The sequence below is a fragment of the Lathyrus oleraceus genome, chromosome 4 (assembly GCF_024323335.1).
Source record: "Lathyrus oleraceus cultivar Zhongwan6 chromosome 4, CAAS_Psat_ZW6_1.0, whole genome shotgun sequence".
Lineage (NCBI taxonomy): Eukaryota > Viridiplantae > Streptophyta > Magnoliopsida > Fabales > Fabaceae > Lathyrus > Lathyrus oleraceus.
In genome coordinates this window covers 401,060,477-401,088,336 of record NC_066582.1, presented here as the reverse complement: position 1 = coordinate 401,088,336, position 27,860 = coordinate 401,060,477, and the positions used below count along the sequence as shown (strand labels likewise).

The 27,860-nt window shown below is 37.0% G+C and overlaps 2 protein-coding genes across 2 annotated transcripts; both read left to right on the top strand.

The window, feature by feature from the left end:
• The first annotated feature begins 1,131 nt into the window (after positions 1 to 1,131).
• Positions 1,132 to 6,327, top strand: LOC127075668 (uncharacterized). Its single transcript, XM_051017117.1, has 13 exons — positions 1,132 to 1,352; positions 2,181 to 2,343; positions 2,443 to 2,708; positions 3,078 to 3,151; positions 3,255 to 3,349; positions 3,907 to 4,004; positions 4,118 to 4,201; positions 4,574 to 4,654; positions 4,751 to 4,834; positions 4,917 to 5,012; positions 5,147 to 5,226; positions 5,469 to 5,557; positions 5,777 to 6,327. The coding sequence occupies exons 2-13, from the start codon at positions 2,208 to 2,210 to the stop codon at positions 6,121 to 6,123; spliced, it is 1,530 nt and encodes a 509-aa protein (XP_050873074.1). The 5' UTR covers positions 1,132 to 1,352; positions 2,181 to 2,207; the 3' UTR covers positions 6,124 to 6,327.
• A 4,976-nt stretch (positions 6,328 to 11,303) lies between these two features.
• On the top strand, positions 11,304 to 14,154 carry LOC127075667 (probable plastidic glucose transporter 2; the record flags this gene model as incomplete). Its single annotated transcript, XM_051017116.1, has 8 exons — positions 11,304 to 11,356; positions 11,438 to 11,531; positions 11,999 to 12,152; positions 12,281 to 12,424; positions 12,502 to 12,575; positions 13,086 to 13,174; positions 13,529 to 13,643; positions 13,825 to 14,154. Coding segments are annotated over 8 exons (906 nt in total), but the record flags the coding sequence as incomplete, so codon positions are not given.
• Positions 14,155 to 27,860: the final 13,706 nt, after the last annotated feature.

The window sequence follows — 27,860 nt, the reverse complement described above, 5'->3', positions numbered from 1 at the left end:
TCAAAAATCTATTTAAATGAAATCGCATGAAATTCAATCAAATAAGATTAATTTTTTTTATCTAATCATCCAAAATCAAACCAAATCATAAATAATTTTATCTTTAAATCAAATAATTATTTTCTTCACAACTGAGCACTACTCAAAAAGTGAAAAAAAATGAATTTATATATTTAATATATTAATAATACTACTACCACTGTTCCTTTAAAAATTTACACAGGTGTTTTGAAATGTAACTTTTAATTATTTATCTAACTCTAGTTAATTAATTTTATTTTTTACAAACAATAATAAATAAAAAACATGTAACATTCATTATATAAAATAGTTAGGTGGACTCATGTTATTCTTGAAGTTTATTTTATTCTTTTAACTATAAAAATGTTTATATTGATCCTTTAATTTTTCAAAACATATTATATTAGTCATTTTCTTCTAGTTAATGGCGAAAAAATTCATAAATTGGTATCTAAATTCGCCGTTAATTAAACAGAAATGAATAATACGACACATCTTGAAAAACTAATGATCAATATAAGTTTTTAAATTAAGGAATCAAAATGAATTTTGAATTTAATATATATGACTAAAAAGAGTATTAAATTAAATAACTAATTATTAATTTAAATATTATTTTTTTAAAGAAAAAAGAAAATAAACAGACAAATAATTTTACACTAACAATTAATCACCATTATGTATTATGTCAAGTCATCTTAATATTTTTAAGTTAATTATATTACAGAATGATAAATCTTTATTAAATAATAATAATAATATTTTTTTTTTAAATAAGGCTGAAGTCCATTTTATTAAAAATAAGAATAAATGGTGGCTAAAGTCCACCTTATTAAATGAATAAGTAAAAGAAAAAAAAATATCGTTATACAACTACTACCGATTGAAATGTTTTAACGAAAAAAATATAATAATAAATATAAACAAATAAAAAACAAATAAAGCAAGAAGGGGCTTAAGAGAGGTTTATTGAATCGGTATTGCCTGCTTTAAAAGGGAAAAAGCACCATGCCTTCCGATTAATATAGTCCTTCAGATGAATCATACAGTCCAAAACCAACCACGTGTCCATGATTTTTTTAAAGCTTACAACAAAAATGAATAAAAACCAGATGCAACCACCACCTCTATGTTGCTCCACCAACAGCCACATTTCTCATCGTCGCCACCGCCGCCGCAACCTGCAATAGAGGTCTCACGCCGTCGCCGCAACCTGCAGTAGAGGTCTCTCGCCGTTACCTTCTTTTTAATGGTTTCAATCTGAAAAATCTGAATTCCATAATTTTGGATGGGAAATCGAATTCCCTATCAACAATAATTTGAACCAGCAGGTATGGAAATTCGCTTTCATAGCTAGAAATTATTTCAGTGTATTGTGTTGAAGATCAATAAATTTTTAATGGAATTGTTGGTGCATTTCCCTCTATCTTTTAAGTCTACTTAAACCCTAAACCATAAACCCTATTTATGTTTTTGACTTTATTTCATTTTGGAGTTCAACAAAGGACTAAAGTTTTGTGCACTGACTCAGTAAAATTAATTTGGTTTTAATTGTTAAGGCTTCTATTTCTATGAGTTTTGTTTACCTACTAGGATTATATAAGTTCTTTTATATGATTCAATTAGGTAGAAGATGAAAGTTTTGTATGGAATGTGGAACCTGAAATTTCCTTGAGGAAATGTTATATGCAAATTCTGATATTGTAAGTGATATGATATAGGTTGAAGATCTGTGATGATATCTATTATTATCTTACTAGTAGCATATAGGAGTCTAGTGAGAGAAATTCTGTCAAGGGGCTTGTACTATAGCTAAGTAGTTGTAAACATAGAATCGAGGTGACAGTGACTGCATTTTTTGTTACTAAAAAGAATTCTACCGAATGGGTTTTGTAGATTGAGTTTGAGAAATACATCATCTTTATTTTCTATGATCACATCTTATGTGCTTTTTTAAAATTGAAAAACTTGAACATTTTAAGGGAATGAAGAAGAAAATGAATGAAATGACTATTTGGTGTGGAAAAATGTTATCTTTTAGTTTCTTAGGTTTTTCTTTTTGGGTGTAGTGTAACTACCTTGATGAGGTTTTATTTGTCCAAATCATTCGCTAACATAGTAATTCACGGTGATACAAAACTTGTTGCTTGGACCATTAGGAGAGGGTTGTTAAATTGCCGGCTGGAATGGCTACCCAGACAATAGTTGAAGCTGCGCAGAAAGTTGTCACCTCTGAAACCCTCCGCAATGCAGCCAAACAATCTCAACGATGCCTCACTGTCCCTGTACATCTCCGCCATGCCATTAAGAAGTACCTTCGAGGTTCTTTGTTTTTTCTGGATTTACTTTTTCACACTATTATAGCTATATGTATTCATATTTGTGTGATTGCAATTTTTTATGGTGTTATTGGGATTATAGAGCAGGAGGAGCCATATATGAAGAGGAAGGTATTGAGACTGTCCCAGTCATTCAATGAAATCAAGAACGTCAATCTGCAGCTAGCAACCACCACATCGAGGGAGATAGTTGAAGACCCCTTAAAGTCTTCTGAGCAGTCAAAACGTTGGAAGATTACGAGCTCCTATGGTGACATTGGTCTCACGTACAGAAATGATGAGACAATTGCTTATGTGGCTTCTCGAATGCCTGCCGTTTACTCTGCTTGTTACAGAGTACTTAAAGAGGTAGGTCGTAAATATAATCAAGAGTAAATAATGTGTTAAAAACTATGACATAATAAGGTAAATGGATTTGAGTTTTTCTTGTTTTATATTAATCCTTTACTTGTCTGACTAAATAAATAGATGAGTATGTTAATACAAAATAAAAGTAAAATTGCATGTGTGAAAGATTGTGTTTGAGTGCGTCCATGATTACTATATTAATACTAAAATGAAAAGAATTAGCGATAAACGAATGCTCTTATAAGATGGAGTTAGGGAATTAAAGAATAGCCGACTTATATTACTGTTTCCTTCCTTAATGTGTGAAGTGTGACCTGAGTTATGTTCCCTTTAACTTCTTACCGCAATCTCAATGCTGTGTCTCTTTAGGTTCGTAGAAGGCTTCCTGGTTTCTCTCCAACCAAGGTCTTAGATTTTGGTGCTGGGACTGGTTCAGCTTTCTGGTAAAAGACTCTTGAGCTTTTTCCGTTGAATGGTTAACTTTGGTATTTTAAACATAGAATTGTTCTTGAATTAATTTGTTCTCTTTCAAATCTGATCACAAAGGGCATTACGAGAAGTTTGGCCAAAATCTTTAGAGAAAGTAAATTTAATAGAACCATCACAGTCAATGCAGCGTGCAGGTCAAAGTCTCATACAAGGTAAATGGTAATAACATATTTGAACAATATAGTTTTCTTATTCTTAAGGATTTTAAATTTATGTGAGAAATATGAATAGTAGTTTGTGTTGGTAGAAGGGTAGAAAGGTAATAGCCCAGCTTGGAATTTAGATTTCAAGGAATGGAAGAGGATCTACTAAGATGTAATGGTTTATGGATTACTAAATTCCTCATAATTTGACATTTATCATCATGATGAAATCATGTGACTGTTATTTGAAGCGTATATAAGTGTAAAATTTTGATGTTTAAGAAAGCTATTCTGACTGTGGCAGGTCTCACTATTTTTTGTTGAAGGTTGAAAACTTTTTTCTAGTCATGGTACCTAATTCATAGCAGTCACTGAAATGTGGTGATAGTCCTTAAGATCAACTCTGTCCCAGGATTTCAACCTTATATAATAATGCTATTTATGGCACATTAATTTAAATAATGAATTTCCCTGTTTTGAATTGAATGTATTGAGTTCTCTCCTTTACTAAATTTCTGAGAAATGCTGATTACTACATTCATTTTGTTCTGCTGTTGATTATGTAGGTCTCAAGAATTTGCCACTTATTCATAGCTATGACAGTATTCAAGCTCTGTCTAAAAGTATTGGTAAATCGGAGAGAGGGCATGACCTTGTAATTGCTGTAAGTTTGTTTTTGTTTTATATTATTTTTTCAAGCATTAGGCATGTATGCTATTTGTGTATGTTTATGTGTATTAATACTAATTGTTTGTGCTCTGTTTTGGTGGCATGAAGTCTTATGTGCTGGGAGAGATCCCTTCGTTAAAGGATCGGATTACCATAGTTCGCCAGCTTTGGGATCTAACACAAGATGTTCTGGTACGATTTCAAGCTTATAACTTTGTTGTCTAATGAAGTCTAAGATTGTCTTTTACAAACTAATTTTACTTACTGGAAACTGGAATGTTGTTATTTTAAATATTTTTTGGAAATTAAAACAGATCCATGTAGCCGACTCCACATAGTGGGATAAGGCTTGGTTGATGTTGTTGTTGTTGGAAACTAAAACGGAATCAATAAGAGAGAAAAAAGAGTGATGGGAGCAAAGAAAAACATTAATGATAGAAAAAATAATTTGAAAAATAGTAATTGAGGAAACTTGTTTATTTTGATACAGTTTTCCTTTTTTTATTAATTCTTTTGAATCTTGTATCTAATGCTATGTTCATTTGTGAAATCAAAATCTTGTAGGTTTTGGTTGAACCTGGAACGCCTCATGGATCCAATATTATAGCTCAGATGAGATCTCACATATTATGGATGGAAAAGAGAGTAAGTTTACCACATCTTTAGAGAAAATTCTTAACAATGATAAACAAACCTTGTATTCTATATTTTATATAAGAATGACTTCCGCTGTCTTTGCAGAAACATCGTAAATCTTCTAATAAAAACAATGAAGTTTGTAAAGATTTGATCACTGAAAAGGCCGGTGCTTTTGTGGTCGCTCCTGTAAGTACATTGCCAAAAAATTCCAAGTCCTTATCTGCCCCTCCCATTGTTATTTTTCACTTGACCGATTTTCTTCGTGCAGTGTCCTCATGATGGTACTTGTCCATTGGTAAAATCTGGAAAGTATTGTCATTTCGTACAGCGTTTGGAAAGGACATCATCTCAGCGTGCTTACAAGGTTTCTCCTTAATCCATATTTTACTTTCTGTATTGGAGAGTCATGTTGTCCCCACATTCCTAATTTCCTCTTTTCATTTATATTAGGAAGGATTAACATAATAGACAACTTATTTCTACTCCATGATTTTGCAGCGTTCAAAAGGTGAGCCCTTGCGTGGCTTTGAAGATGAGAAATTCTCCTATGTTGTTTTTAGACGTGGAAGAAGACCAAGGCAAGTGTTTTATTTTACATGATTTTGCGCACTAACAAAAGCGGACAGACGGGCACGTGCCCGTCTTGACGCTAGTACAGGATTAAAAGCAATAAATAGAATAATTACAAAATATTAGTATATCTCTATTCACACGACATGATATGTTTATCCTATGCAATGAAAGTTAATACATGGATCACAATCGTATTTTCATTACAATGTAGTCCTGATTTTTATTTTTCATTGATACCTTGAACCAGTGAACCTTGGCCCCTTGATGGTATTACATTTGACACTCTGAAGGAGCAACATGCCAAAAGAAATCCAGAGGATCTTGAAATTGACTACGGTATGTGCAATCTTGTTTTCTGTTAAAATACTTCAAAGCAAAATACAAAGCCTGATTTTAGAATCAGGATCCTTTCGTGGTCCATGGATCAAGTATTTTGAAGAAAAATTGTTTTTGATTTTTATTTCTTAGTTTCAATAATAATTGTAAAAGTAGACATTATATGTTTTCTAGAACCAAATTCCAATTTGTATATATATTTCTTTTATACTTTTTCAGAGGACTGGTTGAAGTTGCAACAAGCTGATGACGATGAGGATGCTTCTCGTGTAGTAGATGTAGTAAAATATGATTCTGATGCTGTTGAAACCGACCGTGAAGACGACAATGAAGTGGATGAGGAAATCGAAGAAGTAACGACGAGTGCTGATCTTGGAGGTGGCTGGGGCAGAATTGTGTTCATGCCTGTTAGAAGGGGTAGACAGGTAACTATGAACGTGTGTAAATCAACCAAAAGCGATGCCTCAGAGGGTTCATTTGTCCGTATGGTTGTAACAAAGAGCAAGAATCCTACCTTGCATCATCAAGCCAAAAAATCTATTTGGGGTGACTTGTGGCCATGTTGAAGCAACATCATTTGTGGTGTTAGTTTTATTCAACCAAGGGAGATTTAAAAATATAATTGCCAACTAGGTAGAATAATTATTTTGTAATAATTAAATTGAGTACGAGGTTGAAATCATGGAATTTAGAATACTAGTAGGAATGGTTTTATTCTGTTGTAATAATCAAATTGAGAGTTCAACCTAATATAAATCAATTTCCGCAAATTGGAAAAAACGTTTCATTCAAGTGAATCAATATTTGAATCTCAAATATCAATTTCTATTCATTTTGGATATCCTGTATTGATATACACTTAAACTAGAGCGAAACACTTACTTAAAGTTGTTCATATGTAATTATTGGTTAATCTGTGTTTGTAATTCAAGAAAGCATTATTCTCTTGTAACTCTGATAGTTTTCTAAAAGCATTATCTCTTTATATTTTATTATTTATTATTTAACAATGACGGATCTTGCCTAAGGGGAGGGATATAGATTAACTAAAATATTGTAATTGAAATTTATAAAATTCAAATACAATTTAATCAAATATACTTAAAATCACTTCAACACAATAAAAATAGATAATATAAAATAAATGAATCTCTAATTAAAATACCCTTTTTCATTCTTTTAAAGACTTGATTTTAATTGAATTAGTATTAAAATGTTCAACTATTTTTTTTCTAATCGTTTTTTGATTATGATCAAAACATTAGCTTAAACAATAACTAATAATTTTTACTAAAGAAATTACTAATAAAGCAATGACATATAATTTCTTAACAATTTCTACTAAAGCAATGGCACTGCATACTGATATCTTTTAAAATGTTTTATAAACAATTTCTACTAAACCTTAAATCAGTTTCTAGTACAGTGGCGGAATGTCAATAACATAATACAAAAACATTATTTTCTAAATCTCCACGTCTGACAGATTATTTTAACTTTAATAAATTTTAAAATGAACTTTAACTCAAAAGTCACGTCTGACAGATTGTTTTAACTTTAATAGATTTTAAAATGAACTTTAACTCACCAGTCACACAGATAAACTTAACTAACAACTAGCGCTGGACAAAATAATGAAATCCAGCCCAAACCGACCAAACCATGTGGCCCCTTAGACACCGGTTCGGGTGAGTCGGTTTTTCGGTTTGACGGTTTGAATAATCTTGGGTTCACATGGGTTAAACCGGTCGGTTTAGGTTTGAATTTATGGACCCGATGATATCCTAAACCGACCGGTTCAGTAGAAATTATGTTATAGACCATAAATTCCTAAATCAACCGGCCGGCCCAACCAAAACCAAGACTCTCTCTCAGTCTCAAATCTCAATTCATTAGTTCCACTTCTTCGTGAGATTCATACGCACAAACAGCAACGTTACTCCGCTAGGGTTCATCATTCTCTCAGGTAATCGGTTGATTCTAGGGTTCATCCTTTCAATTTCCAGTTCGTGGTTTCATCGTTTAAGAACTAACTCTTTCTACCTTCCAATTTTTCGGTTGATGCTAGTTCGTGGTTTCATCGTTTAACGAAGAACCGTCGCCGTCCATTATTCAACCACAAATCACCACCGATGTAAGTTACTCGTTATCTTTCTTTCTCTCTTTCCCTCTCTTTCTCTCTGACTATGGTTGAAATGTTAAGTTTGGTTGAACTATTTCTGATGGGTTTGACTTTGTTTTGTTTTAACTCCGATTCTAAAACTGCTTCTTCAGATTGATTTTGTGAAGGTGTTGTCGGTAAATATTGTTCCTACTCAGCTCGCCGACAACTTCCGGAATAAGAAGCCTGAGGTTTTACTCTTGGCCGTTATAAACTTCATGTTATCTATAGCTACTAATAACTAGCTGTTCAAATAAAAAGTGATTTTTAAAAAGTGATTTTTAAAGCTATAACTACTGCTATGAAGAATCATTAGTTACTGCTATGAAGAAATAATCATTTTCTTACACAAGTTTGAAATCACTTTTTTCAAGCATTACACAAGTTACTGCTATGAAGAAATAATCATTTTCTTACACAAGTCTTGCATCTGAAGAGAAATTTGAGTTTGGGTTGCCTACTCAACAACACTGTATGTCAAGAAGCAGTGAATGCATATCATTAAAATTTATTTCTAGTTCTGCTATAGTAGATGCAGTTCTTAAACATTTATCCTTTCATATAATGGCAGGAAAATTATTGGTGCGCGTTGGTATATTAAAGGATATGAAGTAGAATTCGGTAATCACACTTCTGGTACTAGTTTTCTGTAATCACACTTCTTTTTTCAAATGATTTTTCATCACTTTTTATTGCCAGATTATGGTTCCAGTCCCACAACTATTGGTTTAGAGGTTATTAATAGGCCCACAACTCTTGTTGTGAAGAGATTGATCTTTGAGACAGTAACCTTGAGGTGGAAGTTGAATCATTCTCTTTCGGAGTAACAGCTTCAGGTTGGTTTCTAACTGAGTTTTGATATTTATGCCTATAAATGAATTTCATTTACTGAGAAAGCTTGTTGGTTAAATATTCCATGTGTATTTCTCATCTCATCTTTTTCCTTCTGTTTTATGTTTCTAATTGACAATTCTTGTTTTGTTGGTTGTGTTTTGGTACTGGAAGATGGAGCGCGGCAAAAGTAGCTTGCAAGGAGTTGGAGTTCCTAGCTTGCAAGGAGTTGGAGTTCCTAGCGGAGTTGTAGATCAAGGAGTGAGTCAAGGTAATGCCATCACCTGTCATTTTTATACTGAGTGTTTGTTTAATAAGTGATACATGTTATGCTGTCATTTTTAAATGTATGAATTATAGGAGCAGCTGCTGGTACTACACTCCCTCCACTTCGAAAAAGGAAACTTAATGCTAGTGGTAGTAGAAAAACTTCTACGGTTTGGGAAGAGTTTAACATTTTACCGGATGAGCCTGAACCTATAGCCGCGTGTAAACACTGTCATAAAAGGTACCGATGTGACCCTAAAACACATGGTACTTCTAACATGCTAGCTCACTCGAAAGTGTGTTACAAAAACCCTGCCCTTTTGTTGAAAGACCCCAATCAGACAAACCTTGTAAGCGGCGAGGGTGGGTTTTTAGTTCCAACTAGTCAAAGGTTTAATGCTGCAGCCTATAGGAAGGCCATTAATACCTTTGTTATCCTTGATGAACATTCCTTTAGAGTGGTTGAGGGTGTTGGTTTTAAGCAAATGTGTAAACAATTGCAACCCCAAATGGCTATCCCTACTAGGAGGACCGTTGCTAGGGATTGTTTTCAGCTTTACCTAGCTGAAAAGTCACGTCTTAAAGCCTTTTTTAAATCTGATTGTACTAGGGTTGCACTAACCACAGACTGTTGGACTTCGATACAAAACCTTAGTTATATGGCCACCACTGCACACTTCATTGACACTGCTTGGAAGTACCAAAAAAAAATTATTAGTTTCTCTTTAGTTCCAAATCACAAAGGTGATACCATTGGCATGAAAGTCGAGGACGTTTTGAGGGAATGGGGGCTTAGGAAAGTGTCTACAATTACCCTGGATAACGCAACAGCAAATGATGTGGTTGTGAGTTATTTGGATAGAAGACTTAAGAGCAAGAATGCTTTACTGGGTGTAGGTGATTATTTGCATATGAGGTGTGCTGCCCATGTCTTGAACTTGGTAGTGAGAGATGGTGAAAAAGAACATGAAGGGTCTATTGAATCAGTTCGCACTGCTGTTAGGTTTGTAAGGTCTTCTCCACAAAGAGCTATGAAGTTTAAGGAGTGTGTTGAACTTGCGGGCATAACTTGTAAAAAAAACTTTGTCTTGATGTTTCTACAAGGTGGAATTCCACTTACCTAATGTTGGATGCTGCTGAAAAGTTTGAAGCTGCATTTGACAATATGATTGATGAGGATCCTGGATACATCGAATATTTTGACCTCCTTACCGGTCCACCCGGTTCTCAGGATTGGAAAAAAGTTAGGGCTTTTGTGGTTTTCTTACAAACCTTCTATGAGGCAACCAAAGTGTTTTCAACTTCGCAAGAAGTGTCCTTGCATTTAGCTTTTCATAACTTGTCTTCAATTTTGTGTGAGCTTCAAGAAGCTTCATTTAACTTGAATTCTTATGTGGCTCCAATGATTTCACATATGAAGGTTAAATATGATAAGTATTGGGGGGATGTGGGAAAAGTGAATCATTTTCTTTACTATGGAGTGATCTTTGATCCTAGGTTTAAGTTTAACTATATTGAGTGGTCTTTTAATGATATGTATGGGCATTCTAGTGACCTTGCCAAGAAAAATATTGAATGTGTCAAAACTAGTTTGTTTAAACTATATAATTGGCATAAATCTGATCATGATAAGAATGTTGGGGCTAGTCCTTTAAGTGCACCAGGGAGCACTTCCCTTGGAGAAGCATCTTCCCAACCAAAAGAACCATCACCTTTTACAAGGGCTAATGCTTTTAAGAAACATCTGAAGGAAAAAGACACAATTGAAAATGAAAATGAACTAGAGAAGTACTTAGGTGACCCTTGTTGTGGGGAGGGGGAAAATTTTAGTATTCTTAATTGGTGGAAGGAAAATTGCACCCGTTATCCTATATTAGCAACCTTGGTTCGGGATGTGTTGGCAACACCTGTTTCTAGTGTAGCCTCAGAAAGCGCTTTTAGCACGGGGGGGGGGGGGGGGAGGATTTTAGATATCTATAGGAGCTCTTTGAGTCCAGATATGGTCGAAGCGCTTATATGTACTCAAAACTGGTTGAAGCCTTCTGACAATGATCTAAATGTCCTTAATATGACTGAAGAATATGAGATTAGTGAATCAATTGTTTCAGGTACGTTATTAATGAAAACTTTGTCTCTTTTAACATTATTTTAAATATTTGTTAAAATTAAGCCTCTTGCTATATGTTTAACGTATGTTTAAACAACTTGTAGAGTTTCAAGTAGCTACTGGTGGAGCAGCTGCTCCTACACAGGCTGGGCCTGTTTAATTCTCGCCTAGGTATGAAAAATATAGTTTTGTTTTATGTCTTACATTGGTTTAACTATACTGATTTGATTTGATTTGCAGCTGTGAATTTTTGAATATTTTGGAGTCACTTTGTGATTCAATAAGACAAGCCTTTCTTTTTTGGAGTCATTTTTTGAAACTAAGGATGGAACCGTTTCAGTAGCTACTGCGTTTGCTGGTCATCAGGAAGGTAATGCCTCTGCATATTGGGCTCGTTATTTATTGGAATCCCTGTCAAAGAAATTTCTGGATGGTATGATATAAATCTTAATACATATTATCTGATATTTATACTTTATCTTTTCTCAAACATGCCCTGAATTTGTTAATTCAGGTGGCGGGTTTGTTTTGGGGTATCTACCATACCTGCAGCTATACTTGCTCTGGCTATGGTCTTTTGTGCAGAAAGTCCACATTGGTTATACAAGGTTGACACCTAATACTATTTCATATTATATTTATAACTTCTTGCTCCTAAATTTGTTTGAATCACTTGAAATCTCTGTTAATCAAGTTGTTACTCTGTTGAAGTGCTCTATGTGTCTTTTTTACATTTACAAATAAGTGCAAGCTTCATTATCTAGTTTTCTAGTGAATGATCAAATAATCTCTGTTAATCTAGTTTTATAACTACTGAGGAATATTCAGATTGTGTTTATAGTTCTTGAAGGCTTCTACTCGCTTATATGCATGTCCTCATTTTCCTTACTAATAGAAGACTGGAGGAATAGTTTTAACTGTTTACATATTCTCCAATTCTCTTTCTAGCCATCTCTGACATGATTTGCAATAGTTCTTGGTTTTTGTTAATTAGCAAGAAAAATGTTCATCCTGTGTTGCTTCGATCTATCATCCTTTTGACAGTCCTCGATCATTTATCTCTTTTGTCATATAGCAAGGAAGAACTGCTGAAGCTGAAGTTGAGTTTGAAAGGCTTCTGGGTGTATCCGAAGCAAAGTTTGCAATATCACAGTTATCCAAGGTAGATAGAGGTGACGATACTGATACTGTGAAGTTCTCTGAATTGCTTCATTGTCATCATTCTAAAGGTATATAGTTTTTTATGTCTATCTCTAGGAAAGTCGCGTCATTGTGTGTTTATGTCATTGTTATTAGCTTGTCACTGGTTTCTTTAGGTATCCAAAAGTCATTTTTTATTCACGAGTTCGTTTTGCAGTTGTTTTTATTGGATCAACCCTATTTGCTTTACAACAGCTATCTGGTATAAATGTTGTGTTTTATTTCTCTTCAACTGTTTTTAAAAGTGCTGGAGTACCATCGGATGTTGCAAATGTGTGCATAGGATTTGCTAATTTGACAGGTACAGTTTCATTTTCATTCTAATAGCATTAAGTTGTTGTATTCTCAAATGCTAATTTTTTTTCCTGTTTATCTCAGGATCTATCATTTCAACGGTTTTGATGGATAAACTTGGAAGGAAGGTTCTACTCTTTTGGAGTTTCTTTGGCATGGTAAATTATGCATAGATGTTCTATTATATCTTTTCTTAATAATCCAGTCGTAACATATCATCATATTAAAGGTGATTTTCACACACATCACAATATGGTACCCAGAAACAAGTTATCCTTTTGTAAGTCCTGACTTGGTGTTTATTATAAAATTTGAAAAATATGAACAATTATATTATTACTTTTACAATGAATATCTACAACTCCAAGACTTAATTGGATTTCCTCAAGATTAGGAGCAAAACAGTAGCAGCTAAACTATCTTCAGAATTATATCTAAATAATAATGAAGGAAAAAACAAATTATATTATAATTACAATCAAAAGTAACGAAGAGGGGAAATATCGTTTGGCATGTGAACCAATGCAAGCACACAACATTACAAAACTGTGGGAAATTTCCTTTATTGTGTTATGATGCTTTAATTATCTTATCTTGTTATTGTATATAAAAAAGATTAACCTGGTCTTTAATCTGAATTTTAATATATTTATATATACACTGTATAGGCGATATCAATGATCATTCAAGCCACAGGAGCAAGTTCACTTTTACTAAACACGGGAGCTCTGTACCTATCTGTTGGTGGCATGCTAATGTAAGTATGCTGTAACTATGAATACAGATCTTGATTCTTGATAGATGCATCTGTAGTGAAAATTATGAGTTAAACAAAATTCATATTTCTAGAAATAGTGACATGACATTTTATTAGCCGGAGAGAAGTTGCTTTTATTAATGATTTAAGGTCACTAGTGGATGATGTTTTGAAAAGAGAACTATTGAGGATGTCTTGGATACAAAAAACAATAATAATCATTGATGTCACTTGGAACAGTCACGCGATTAAAAAAAACTTGGAACCATCACCTTTGGCTAGGGTTGTATGCAGTGCATGTTGGGCAGACATTGCCAGAAAATGAACACTGATGTTTTTTCTTCTTTCATGCAGGTTTGTCTTTACATTTGCTCTTGGAGCTGGTCCAGTTCCAGGTCTACTTCTAACAGAAATCTTTCCCAGTCGAATCAGAGCCAAAGCCATGGCATTCTGTATGTCTGTACATTGGGTAATTTTCTTCTGCTTGTTTGTAATTTATGCTCTGTTCTATTACAAATTAGTCAAAGTTACATCGTCTGCACACCGTTTAGTCTAACCAAGTTTGATAAATTATGTTATACTTTCCTGAATTTTACCATGGTTGAATTGAGAAAATGAAGACTTCTAAAGTTCATTGCAATTTTGTACAGGTCTGTAATTTCCTTGTTGGGTTACTGTTCTTGCGTTTACTGGAGAAACTTGGTCCACAACTGCTTTACTCAATGTTTGCTACATTCTGCATGATGGCAGTAATCTTTGTAAAAAGAAATGTGGTGGAAACCAAAGGGAAATCACTTCAAGAAATTGAGATAGCACTTCTTCCCCAAGACTAGAGCTTCTTACAAAAACCCATTCACTGCAGTAATTTTGCATAATTTGGGGGCTATCATAGTGTCGGCTATGAGCATATTATGAACAAATGTTAACAATGATTGTTCAATCCATTTCCGAAAAATGCAGCAATTTCATAAGTTTTAAGATATATTGTTTTATTTTTTTGTTCATAAGTAAACTAAAAGTTTAAAGACTAGTATAAAATTGTGCTATTTAAATCCTAGATAAAATCCACTTGTGTTGGGTTTATTTTGGAATGAGCTCAATTATTTTTAAAACCGAATAAACCGCATTATGAAACCGAACCGAACAAAACCGAAACCGAAAATAACCGAATTGCAAACCGGTCGGTTTTGGTTATGTTTTTTCCAACCGATGGTTAGGTCGGATTGGGAATTTGGGCCCGAAAACCGATCCAACCCAACTGATGTCCACCCCTACTAACAACAAACAAATCATGTGTTTTGGAACTTGCAGTAGACAGAGGAGGGAAATTTTCCGTTCAACCAAATATATTTAGAAATTACATAGCTTTTGATTTATGCTAATGTACCTGCCATCGTCAAAACCGTGAATAAAGATGTCGTCATAACTGTAAACAAAATCGGCATCAAAACCCAAAACAAAATTGTCGGTGAAACCGCGAATAAATATTGTTTTATAAATGCAAGAAATTGGATTTTCTTTTAAATAATCATTTTTTTCAATTTAAATATTTAAAAAAAAAAATCAAAAAAATCATTTTTATGCGTCAGTTGAACTGCCACATCCAATTATCTTTCAAAGGAGGCGTCATTGGAGCTGACGCATGTTTCCAAGACCAATACATGTAGACGTCCATGCATCTGGCGCATGCATGTGTGCTTGTGAGTGTGCATCACATGCATTGGCGTATGCATGTGTGCTTGTGAGTGTGCGTCTAGGGAATTGGCGCATGCATGTGTGCTTGTGAGTGTGCGTCTAGGGAATTGGCGCATGCATGCATGTGTTCATCTATAAATACAATGTGCATCTCCCATATTTTTTCACACAACTTCTTACCCTCCTTCCATTTTCCTTTATTTTCCTTCAATCTCCTTCAATTTTGTTTTCTTTAACCATGTTTGAATACATTCACAAGAGAAATGCCGATTTAATCTTTTCAGCAGTGCAGCCTCCGATAAATATTCGACTTTGGAATATAGAATCGTTCGAACATCAGACGTTGAACCGTTGGTTAGATGGAGAAATTGAAGAGGGTGAAAGGATTAAAAGAATTCAATGGCTTGAGTTCACGTTCAACCAAAATGGAGAAGTTCGTGTATGGTGGATATTAAGACTGACAGAGACGTTCACATGATGATGTATACTATGTTCAAAATTGTTTTGATAGTTGTAATCGCGTAGTTATAGTAATGGTATTTTATTTGTTTGTAGTTTGTTGTGTTGTTGTTTATGTGTTGCTTGTATGTTGTATGTGTTGTATTTGTTTGTGATGGTATTTCCTAACAAAGTTATCATATAAAATAAATGTTGTTTTTAATATAAAGCAAAAGAGTTACAATTAAAATTATCTTGTTGTGCTTGTTCCAACACTATGACGGTTAGTACGATTATGACCGGGCTGACGACATGAACTACATAATCGAACCATTTTGTCCGCCGTATCCATTTCGGTTCAAATACGGGTGCTATTTGGGCGACCTTTTTTCTTTCTTCGTATTACTTCATTATGCCAGAGAGTGTCCCCTTGATATGCAGACAAATAATCCTCTTTTGCTACCAGTGAAAAGCTAATTTTGTAAACATTGGAGAGACTTATGACTTTGTAAACGTCGGATAGTAAGTAGGATGGATCTCGTCGAATCTTTGAACATGCCGCTATGACATGGGAGCAGGGAATACAAAAGGCTTGGAACTTTCCGCAGTCTCACCAATCTCTATCTAGTTCCATTATATATTCTCTCATCGGCATGCCTTCATTATGATCCATGGACTCAGCAACGTTGTACCAACCTTTAGTACAGTCAACCACCATGACCAAATGTGTGTTAGCTTTGGTAGCTTCTTCTCTAATGAATTTCATTGAAGCATCACTGAACAACTGCCCAGATTGTAACATTGAACTCCATTTGGAACATCTGGTCTCAAATAGCGGCCATAGCCTGAAATAGGTTGCTTGCACTAAAGGGGTTATAGGTAGGTTTCAGATGCCTTTAAAGATAGAGTTCATTGATTCCAAAAGATTTATTGTCATGTGGCTCCAACGTTGACCGTTATCGTATGCCCTAGTCCACTTCTCCAATGGAATACTGTCGATCCACCATACTGCATATGTGTTTGACAATCTGATGTCTTCGCGGTAGTGTTTGAAAGAAGGTTCTGTTAATGCATACCTTGCGTTGACAACCTTCTTCCGCAACGTTTTGTATTTGATCTCCCGCATAAAATTTTGAGTGATATGTCTAATGCAGTAGACATGTGTCAACAGAGGATCCTGCCAGCCATTATCAATATTTTTGTAGACACTCACTATTGAAGGGTGTCGGTCTGAGATCAAACATAAGTTAGGCTGAGGAGCAACGTGCAATCAGAGATTTTTTAGGAAAAAACTCCATCCCTCAGCAGTCTCCCCTTCAACTGGGGCAAAGGCGATTGGAAAAATGTTGTTGTTTCCATCTTATGCCACTGCCATCAATAGAGTTCCTTTATATTTCCCGTACAACCATGTACCATCAATTTTTATAATAGGTTTACAGAAAACAAAACCTTTGATGCATGGTTGAAACACTTAGAAGAGTCAGTAGAATATTCCATTTCCAATAGCATAAGTCCCGTCCGGGATATACGCCGACAACGTTTCCAAATTGACAATAGTTCCTGGAGCATACTGTTTAAGAGTCACCAAGTATTTTGGAAATTGTTTGTAAGACTCATCCCAATTGCCATACACTTTTTCAACCGCATTTGTCCCAGCTATCCAAGCCTTCATGTATGATGGAGTATAGTTGTATTGTGTTACAATATGTGAGATTATTGTACTCACATTTAACGACGGATTATTGCTAATGACAGACAAAATTCCATCGCATATTAACTGAGAGCTGAGTTTGCGATGGTCTTGCATTGGGTTTGTGATTAAGCATGTGTGAACTGGACCTATGGAACCAATCTCCCAAGAATTACTCATCTTCCGGTAAGAAGCTGACAACCGGAAAAGACAGAGCTTATTTCAACAATAAATCTTATACCTCGTTGCATTAGTTTGATCAACCCTATAATCAGCTGATAATTCCATGTGATACTTTTTAATGGCTTTTACATAGTCTTCTTTTGTGCGAAATATGTCTCCTTCTTTCAATGATCCTTGAATTTGCACATAATGATTGTAAAATATATCTGACAAAGGTTCATTTGAATCCAAATTCAAGTTTGTCATGTGTTGAGGTGGATAATATACATGACTAGCTGGTAATGGCTCCTCTTCTTCTTCATCATTCACCATTGAATCAACCAATAACTCGACTTCTTCTTCCTCATCAACAACATTGACTTCAGTTTGTTCGTCGTCATCAGTTTCACAAAACACTTGTGACTGATCAACAAACTGAGACACTTGATGTTGTTGTGTTAATATATATAACTCTATATCATTGTACCCAAATTGTTCATGATTGGCAAACATATGTTGAACATCGTCATCATCTCGAATCTTCAACTCATAAAATTTTACTTGGTTGTCTACAAACCACACTGGATTTTTATAGATGATTTGTCCCACCTGACTACACTACAATTTCTTTTCTATTCTTTGTTTCAAATGTAAAAAAATTGATCGTCGATTTATTGTAAACCAAGTTACTTCTGTGTTGCGAAAACAAAAACTGAATAAGTGATGCTCAAATATTTCACCATCGGTTTGGGCATTAATCATATAATATGGTGACGAAGATATTTTTTTAAATGTAAGTTTAGTGTTTGATGGTGAATGCATTGATCACATAATTATCATGCATTTAAATAGGGGAGACGGTGAAGGCAACTGAGTCAGATGTTCTGATCACGCAAAGAATCTGCAGGATTCCATGCAGAGACAAGACAAGGCAAAGCATGCGCCTGCATGATTCTCTACCTTAATAATCCAAAGCATGCACCTGCAAAGATGTTTCTGGCCTAATAATCCAAAGTAGGCGCCCTTATCAATGGCGCATAAAGCAAGCCATGCGCCACATGCATTGCCGCCACTTCCTTGCATGCTTAAAAGTAAGCCATGCATCATTAGCCTTGACACCTACTACTATGCATGTGCCCTTAGCCTTGGCGCCTACCCCATGCTTCACATGCATGCACCCTTAGCCTTTCCCCTACTCTCATGCTTCACATGTTGCATTCACATGCTGCAAATTGCCAACCTATCTCATCTATAAATATTGCAACAACTCACAACACTCAACATCTGCAACACTCAATATCTGTAACACTTAATACCTACAACACTAAACCTCTGCAACACTCAACCTATACAACACTCAACCTCTGCAACACTCAATCTCTCTGCCAAGGTCAATCTCTCTACAACATTATGTCTCTATTGATTATGGGTGATGAACATCGAGGAACAATCGATAATATTGCGAAATTTGTATGCTATCACTTATTCTTATTCTTATTCTTATTTCTTACCAAAATGTCTCTATTGTTTATTACTTCTTCTTACTTATTTCTTACTTATGTTTTATTAGGATCTAAAGAGATTTCGATGTCGTGTACATGAATATGTACCACACGATCCTTTGATAGAACCATATATTCGAGGATGCGGTTTTGGTAATCTACTCAACGTAGTCTCATACTCGGATGACTACAAATTTATTCTTGCTTTGTTAGAGAGATGGAGACCCGAGATCCACACATTTCACCTTCCTTTCGATGAGTGTATCGTCACACTTGAGGACGTCTACATGTTGTTAGGTCTACGTATCGATGGTAAGGCCGTAAATGGTAGAGTTAACCAAGATAACTCTATATCCAATGAATTGTTGGGTGCCCCTTTGTGTGAAGACACAACTACGAGAGAGACTTCTGGTCAAGCTAGGGGTCAAGGTGTTAACTTAAAATATCTTAAACAATACTATGCAAGTATAACATTAACCGAAGAATCTACCGAGTATGAAAAGATAATTAAATCTCAGTGTTATATTATGATTCTATTTGGTAATTTTTTATTTCCTGAAAGTACTGGTAATACGGTAAATATTATGTATTTTTCGTTGTTACGAAACATAAATAAGGTAAGCACATATAGTTGGGGTTCAGCTGTTTCGTCTCATCTATATAGCGTGTTCTGTAAAAATGCCAAAAAAAATACTTGTACGTTTTATTCATGCGCCTGTTTGCTACAAGCATGGGGTTGGTCAAGAATGTCGTCGCTCGCCCCGGTAAATGAGAAGTCATTCATATTCCCCTTTGCAATAAAGTAAGTTTAAAATTTTACCATCTAATTTATTAGACTTTATATTACAACTAACTGTAAATAATATTTTTCAAATCTTTTCGATCTAGGTGGTCTATTAAAGGGATGAACTACAACAAGTGTCTGAAACACGTTGTAGTAATTTATCGCAATTTGTTAAACTACATTGGACCAGACGGTGTAATACTACTACGCAACTCTACATTTGATTTAAGAAAAATTGTCCAATTACATATCATCTAACCATGCCATATTATTGTATAGTTTATCTAGAGGTCATATCTAGGTCTTGATCATCAGGTTAACCATGATGATGATGTAGTTTCGACAGCAAAAACACCAATTATCCGGTTCACTATTGTGGAGATGCACCAGAGTGACCGTGTAAAACTGCAGTTCGGCATGCAACAATAAATTCCAGAACCTCCAACATATTTGGGAAATTGGCATCAACAAAGAGTCGATGGCTAATGGGATTATTCCGACTAGAGAGACTTCGCAAAAGAGATGTGTCGTCATTGGAGGAATCGACGATAACACATCTTAAACGAACAGGTCATACAGGGTGCTAGACCAACTCAACATTATATGACATGGTTTAGGCCGGTTACAATGCCACAATTTGTGTCTAAGCCAAGGTATTTGATTGATCCATGTAGCGGGGTATTCGTTACCATTAGAGATATTGACTAAATCCAAGGTAAATCATACAAGTCGAGTCGCCACCGCACTTCTATTTATCCAAAGGAATGGTTAGAAAGCGAACAAAAACCTAAAAGTTTTATCGAATAAAAAACTAGTAAAAATGTCAGAGATCTGGGTAAGGGGGTTGGTTATGCAATGGGAAGGTGTTAGGAACCCAAAACATCCTAGGTACTCCTAGGGAACCCTTTTCACACTTGTTGTAAGGTTGGCATTTTGTGAAAATTTATTTGTGCAAACATGATTGAAGGGATGGGAAAAGTGTGTATGTTTATCTAATGTACTACTTACTAAAAGAGAGGTCAAAAGAAAATAACTCGCACGGATGTGTCGCAACGTGAAAAACAACAGGCGGAAAATACAGAGCCGCCACCGACGCTATTCATCCTATGACGGAAAGGGAGCGCAGGACTAACTTAAGAAAGGGAAAGGAACGGTCTTACGACCAGAGATTACAAGGTACGGGAGTCAGTTACGCAAGGGGAAGGTGTTAGCACCCCTCACGTCCGTCGTACTCGATGGGATCCACGCTCAAAAGATAGCTCAAAGGAAAGGAAAATGGTTGCTAATAAACTGCTCAAAGAAATTGCACAAACTGGAATAATAAACAGGTGAAAGAAGAAAGAAGACGGAGGAAATGGACTCGGCAGGATGTTGCATCCTGGGCCTACGTAGTTTGTCAGAAACAAACATCAGAGTCAACGTAGTTCGGGAAAAGGGAGACATGCTCGCTAGGACATCGCGTCCTATGCCTACGTATCTTCTCTATCCAGAGGAGAATCAGAGCACTCGTAGCTCGGCTAACGCACGCTGAAACAAGACACCAAAACGGGACAATGAGACATCAGAAGAAACACTCAAAGGGAAACAGAATGCCAATACATGGACTTACACCCGACTCCCAACAATAACAAACACTAACCAGCGAACCCAAAAGAAAAGGTTATCAAAACGAACCCCAACTAAGTAACCAAATATCCGGAATAACTCCCGATATGTATAACCAGTCACCACAAATGAACCCCAAAGATGAACCCCAATATGAGCCCCAATCGTCACAAATGAACCCCGAATAATAACAGAAGAAATCCCCAAGGTATGAACACACCACCACACACATGCTGAACAAACGGGTAGTCACACCAAAGCCAACAAACAAAGGGTGATCAAACAGAGACTCAAAGAAAAATGGTGAAAAGGTTGCTCGGAGAGATTGCTCATAACCTCCTGCCTATGTATCTCATCTGGTATGAGAATCAGGGCGACGTAGTTCCCCTTAACAGGGGTAAAACACTCTCCTAACCAGAGACCAGGGAGACAACAAACTAATAGGGAGACTAAGACTCGAGCCTAATAGTTGTCATGCAATCAATATCCCTAAGTTGAGGTCTCTAACATGCATTCAACTTCCTCAGAAATCAATCATACAACTCCTACAGAAATGGAGATGAGAAGAGGAAAGCAGATAAACACACCAGCACAAGTGAACAAGCATCACACACTATATCCATACAAGAGGCCCAAACAATGGGTGGGCTTTAGTCAAGAGGGGTCATATCAACCTCGACAAACAAGCCAAACTGTAAGGGTAATCAACTGGGCTCTTAACCACTGACATTGAACGTCAGGGTGAGCAGATCAAAATGGTAATGAGGATGAGACCTAATAGCTCTTAACCCTGGCCAGGGTGAGCTCATGACAAAGAAAGCGTGGGGATCCAGAAAGTGGGATCCTATTCCACTTGATAGACTCTGGACAAAAGATCTGGGGCACATGTTCAGACGCATCAGCACGTAGTGCGAGCATAAAGAACGACACACTGAATAACGGGGGATTGGCTGCTAATGCCTTTTATCCGTCAATTGCCTCTTTTCTTGGAGGTCTTATCAAATATCACATGCCTCTCCTTGGAGGTCTTTGGGCACAATTGTAAACAAACACAAACAGAGCCTCTGAAGGAGGACTTGCCAGCAAAATGCCTGCCAAAAAGGTGACAGGACTTCTAGACTACATGAAGTAAGAAGCTAACTACCTGAGTGGTGTGTCAACCACAATCCAATGCTCAAGCAAGAGCAAAAGCAAGCAAGCAACTAAGGTACCTGTACAAAGACTAAACAGTTAGTACTTCAGTCATAAAACCAGAAAACAAGCAATGAAACTCTCCCACAGTTACACAATTCAATGCATAATGCCCAAGCACTCAAATGAACTCATGAGCTCACTGTCGCAACCTGAAAAAATACAGTGTGCGAAAAAACAACCGGCGAAAGAAAATGACAGAAGAGTCGCCACCGTGCGTTATTTATCCCAAAGGAGGGAAAGGAAACGCTCGAAGTAAACCTGAAAAGAGGAAAGGAAAAGACAAGGTCTCGCAACCAAATCTTGGGTTCGGGAGTCGGTTATGCAAGGGAAGGTATTAGCACCCCTACGCATCCGTAGTATTCTACAGGATCCACTTTTGTAGTTCTTGTCTAAAGGGTGTGAGTTTATCTTGTGCTGTTTACTAAAAAAGGGTTAAATGAAAATGACTCACGCGGATGTCGCATCCACTGCATACGTATCTCATCTGAATATGAGAATCAGAGTCTTCGTAGCTTGGCTGACCTATGGGTTGGGGGGATGTGTGCTCGCTAAAATATCACGTCTTATGCCTACGTATCTCATCTGGAATGAGAATCAGAGCAAACCGTTGTTCGACTAATTACGGGGTTATGGATTGGGTTTTGGACGAACGACGTTACTACGCAATCTACCGGATACTCGACCTTTGGAGACTTACTCACTTGTAGTAGAAGGAGTAAATGTGTGTTTAGGAGAAGAAAAATCAATGAAGGGTTAGGGTTTGGGATGCTCATGCGAAAAGGAGTCCTGGACGAAGGAACCTGTAAAAAAAAAAAAACACACAAAAACATTGTCTCTTATCGAGGTCTTCCAGCTAGGAAAGCAGTAAAATGCGGGAAAAATGTAAAAGTACCACACGGATAAAGATCCGAAGTAACAACAATTAAAGGAACGATAAACCCTGAGATCCCTCCAAGCTAACATCATCAAAGAAAGTGGGTTAGTACAGGTAACCGGAATGAACCTCTAGAGGGTATCCCACAAATAAAGTGGAAAACCACACAAGTTATCCCTGCAAAAGTCATGTGAGCCCTCACAAAACAAAACTCAACAAACAGGTTAGAGAAACAAAATAGGGTAACCAAGAGTTGCCCCCAAATCAAAATGTAACCACATGAATCATGCCATTAAAATTCACAAAAAGGACATGCATCAAAAGGGTATCAAATTCACCCATAATACCTCATACATTTAGAGTATTCAAATTCAAAGCTTAAAGGTAATGGGAATAAGGGCAAACCTGATTGGAGAACTTGATTGAAATTGAGTTGCACCCGTGAGGTTTACAAAACAATCTTTAGGGTTTATGTGAGACAGAGGTGATTCTGTGCAGTTGAGTTCCCTTCAGGGTTTGGAGGCTGCTCTGAACTCTGTTAGCTCTTCTCTCCAGGTTTTGTCCAGGGTTTTGTTTCAAGGAAACCTCAGAGTATTTTGCTTCTCTTCCTTTTTCTGTCTGTTTTGTTTCAATGAAACTCTAGTATTTATAGGCTAATATTGGTAGCTTAGTGGACTTTTGAGAGAGGTCCAAGTTTGAGATTTTTTCTTTTATTTATTTATTTATTTAATTAATTATTTATTTAATTATTATTATTATTATTATTTTTTCGTTTTTCGTTTTTTTTTTCGTCGTTTTTTTCGTTTTTTTTTTTGAAAACAATATTCCGATTGCCATGATGAAATGCAAATGCTAAATGACCTAAAAATGAATGTATGAGGTGTAAAGCGTGTGCTTCCAGGAAAAATAAAGGGTAAATTTTGGGATATTACAGCTGCCCCTATTCAATCAACTGGAGACCTAGAAAGAAGATAGCAGCGACTTTCGTGCTTTCGAGGTATCAAGGGATTGAATACAATAAAAGCCCAAAAATTTGCATTGAAGTGAAGTGAAGTGAAGTGAAGTAACAATGCCTGTCAGAATCGGCAAAGAGGTGATCTTGAAAGAAGAATCTGTCTGGTACGGTCGAAGTCAGTCTGAATACCGAAAAAGAATGTTAACCTGGATACCAAAATAAATGGTAATACAGAAATAACCATGGCCTGAATGCCGCTCATCAGTCTGAATACCGAAAAAGAATGTTAACCTGGATACCAAAATAAATGGTAACACAGAAATAACCATGGTCTGAATGCCGCTCATCAGTCTGAATACTGGAAATGACTTCGATCTGAACATCGGGAGATATGAGATTATTAATATTGGTCTGAACACCGAGGGGCTGGCCTGAATGCCACAAGTTGCGTCGACCTGAATGTCGGAAACTTCTTCGATCTGAACATCGGAAAACTGGCCTGGATGCCACAAGTTGCATCGACCTGAACGTCGGAAACTTCTTCGATTTGAACATCAGAAAACTGGCCTGGATGCCACGAGTTGCATCGACCTGAATGTCAGAAAATTCTTCGATCTGAACATCGGAAAATTGGCCTGGATGCCACAAGTTGCATCGACCTGAACGTCGGAAACTTCTTCGATCTGAACATCGGAAAACTGGCCTGAACGCCACAAGTTGCATCGACCTGAACGTCGGAAACTTCTTCGATTTGAACATCGGAAAACTGGCCTGAATGCCACAAGTTGCATCGACCTGAACGTCGGAAACTTCTTCGATCTGAACATCGGAAAACTGGCCTGAACGCCACAAGTTGCATCGACCTGAACGTCAGAAACTTCTTCGATCTGAACATCAGAAAACTGGCCTGAACGCCACAAGTTGCATCGACCTGAATGTCGAAAACTTCTTCGATCCGAACATCAGAAAACTGGCCTGAACGCCACAAGTTGCATCGACCTGAACGTCGGAAACTTGTTCGATCTGAACATCGGAAAACTGACCTGAACGCCACTTCGGTATGAATACCGGAAACTTCATGCCTGTCAGCATCGACAGAAATAGGGAACGATAATAGAGGCGGCGCATGGGCCAATGACACTTGCTGGGGATAACAAAGGTAAGTCATGAACAATCTTCAGTCTGAGTACTGGAAACAACTTCTGGCTTATCACTTGGGATACCGAGAATTTTTTATGCTTACATGCGTATGTTTGAATTTTTCAATGGCGTAATGCTCCATGAAAATGGAAATTCTACGCGATTTGCAATGCAATATGATTCTACATGCAGGGATGCGAAATACTGGGTAGAAAGCCAAGCTGAGGCAAGGGGATCTGCTGGGGAAATGATCACCATCTTCTGGACCCTGGCAAGGCTGCTGGAGATGCACAGCGCAAAGAATTCTGTGGGGAAATGACCCGCCACACGGTGTTCTAACAATGACGAAATACCGAGATTCTGACTGGGGAGAGAACGGCACTGAAAACCTGCTGTTGGGGAAAGCAATAGTGGTTCTGGCACCCACGATCTGCGAGAGATGACTCAGTAGGGGAAGCAAACACCGATATGGTACCGAGGTTTGGCTTCAAGGAAAGAAAACATGGATCTGGCATTGGGATTATCAATCTGGCCTCGAACTCTGAGGAGCAACCGCTTCTGCTGGGAAGATACAGTCTGGCACTGTCAACTCCGCTGGGGGTATATAGTCTGACACTGTCAACTCTACTGGGGGTATATAGTCTGACACTGTCAACTCTACTGGGGAGTGTATAATCTGAAACCACCGCTTGGGGGGAGGTACAGTGGTGAGAACCTGCTGGGGATTGAAGAATCCAACGCTCTGATCAGCTCTGCAGGGATAAGATACCGAATTCGTCTGTTGGTGGAAAACATTCACGATCATCTGCAGTGGATTTTAAGGAAATGCCCCGAGGGTACCTGTTCTGAATAGACGATCCAAAGCACTTAAAATTTACAGCAATTTTAAATGTTTATTAAGCATGTACCTGTAAAGCTCTTATGTGTCATGATGCAATGTTTATCAAAAAATTCGGACGTCATTTTTGCAAACAAAACAGAAAAATGAAAATGAAAACAGAGATATACTGAATAACATGATTTTATTGATTGAACGGCCTCTGAATAGGCATTTACATCAGGAAGCAATCCCTGGAAAGAGGTAATCGCACAACAGATAAAAACAGACATTAATCTAATGGCAATGTGAAATGGATTTCTATTGGGTTCCAATTCTGCTATGACTTGCTCGTCTTCAAGATCCTCCAGATGATCAGCTTTCTGAAAAGAGTGATTGGACTGTTTCCTATCCTTCAAAAGTTTCCAGTCATTGACACGAGATGAGATTCAGAACTACTCAGATCGCAGTCATTCGTTTAATCCCTAACTTTTGCCTGGATCGCCCTTTTCGGGTTTTCAATCCACCGGGATACCCATTTTTGCCTAAGTTGCCTTTTCAGGTTTTCAACTTACCGGGTGTACAATCTTTTCACTTTTAATCCCTAATTTTTTCCCGAACCTTTTTCATTTTCTTGGTTCGCCGGGATGCCCATTTTTGCCTGGACTACTCTTTTTATTGTCCAGTGGGTCTATTTCATGCGAAGTATTTTTTAACTGCGTCTGAGTTCACCGGGGAAGTGAAGTTTTCACCATCCATCGTTGCAAGCATTAAGGCCCCACCATCAAAAACCTTGGTGACAATATACGGTCCATCATAGTTAGGAGTCCACTTGCCCCTGTGATCTGTCTGAGGAGGAAGGATCCTTTTCAACACCAAATCTCCGACCTGGAAGCATCGAGGATGCACTTTCTGATCAAAGGCTCTCTTCATCTGACTTTGATACAACTGCCCATGACAAATGGCTGCCATTCGCTTCTCTTCGATAAGACTCAACTCATTGAACCTTGTCCGAATCCATTCAGCTTCGTCTAACTTGACATCCAACAGGACTCTTAGAGAAGGAATCTCCACTTCAACAGGTAGGACTGCTTCCATACCATACACAAGGGAGTAAGGGGTTGCCTCGGTGATGTACATACTGAAGTACGATACCCATGCAAGGCGAAGGGTAGCATCTCATGCCAATATCTGTACGTAACGACCATCTTTTGCACAATCTTCTTTATGTTCTTATTTGCCGCTTCAATAGCACCGTTCGTCTTAGGGCGGTAAGGGGAAGAATTGTGATGTTGAATGTTGAAGTTCTGGCACAACTCCTTCATCATTTTGTTGTTGAGATTAGAACCATTATCGGTAATGATTCTTTCGGGAATCCCATAGCGACAAATGATTTCTTTCTTAATGAATCGGGCAACCACATGTCTGGTGACATTCGCGAATGATGCTGCTTCGACCCACTTGGTGAAATAGTCGATGGCAACAAGGATGAAGCGATGCCCATTGGAAGCGGTCGGCTCAATCTTTCCAATCATATCGATGCCCCACATAGCGAAAGGCCACGACGAAGACATCACATTCAAAGGATTCGGCGGCACATGCACCTTATCAGCATAAATCTGGCATTTATGGCACTTCCGAGCATATTTGAAACAATCAGATTCCATGGTCATCCAGTAATAACCTGCTCTTAACAATTTCTTAGCCATTGCATGTCCGCCGGCATGAGTATCGAAGGAGCCTTCATGAACTTCCTGCATTAACATGTCTGCTTCGTGTCTATCCACGCATCTAAGCAGAACCATGTCGAAGTTCCTCTTATACAACACA

Excerpts from the sequence above, each read along its gene's own strand:
- LOC127075668 (XM_051017117.1), top strand. The coding sequence starts at position 2,208 with ATGGCTACCCAGACAATAGTTGAAGCTGCGCAGAAAGTTGTCACCTCT. Across the intron at positions 2,344-2,442 it reads CATTAAGAAGTACCTTCGAG|AGCAGGAGGAGCCATATATG; the intron begins GTTCTTTGTTTT and ends TTGGGATTATAG. Across the intron at positions 4,005-4,117 it reads GGCATGACCTTGTAATTGCT|TCTTATGTGCTGGGAGAGAT; the intron begins GTAAGTTTGTTT and ends GGTGGCATGAAG.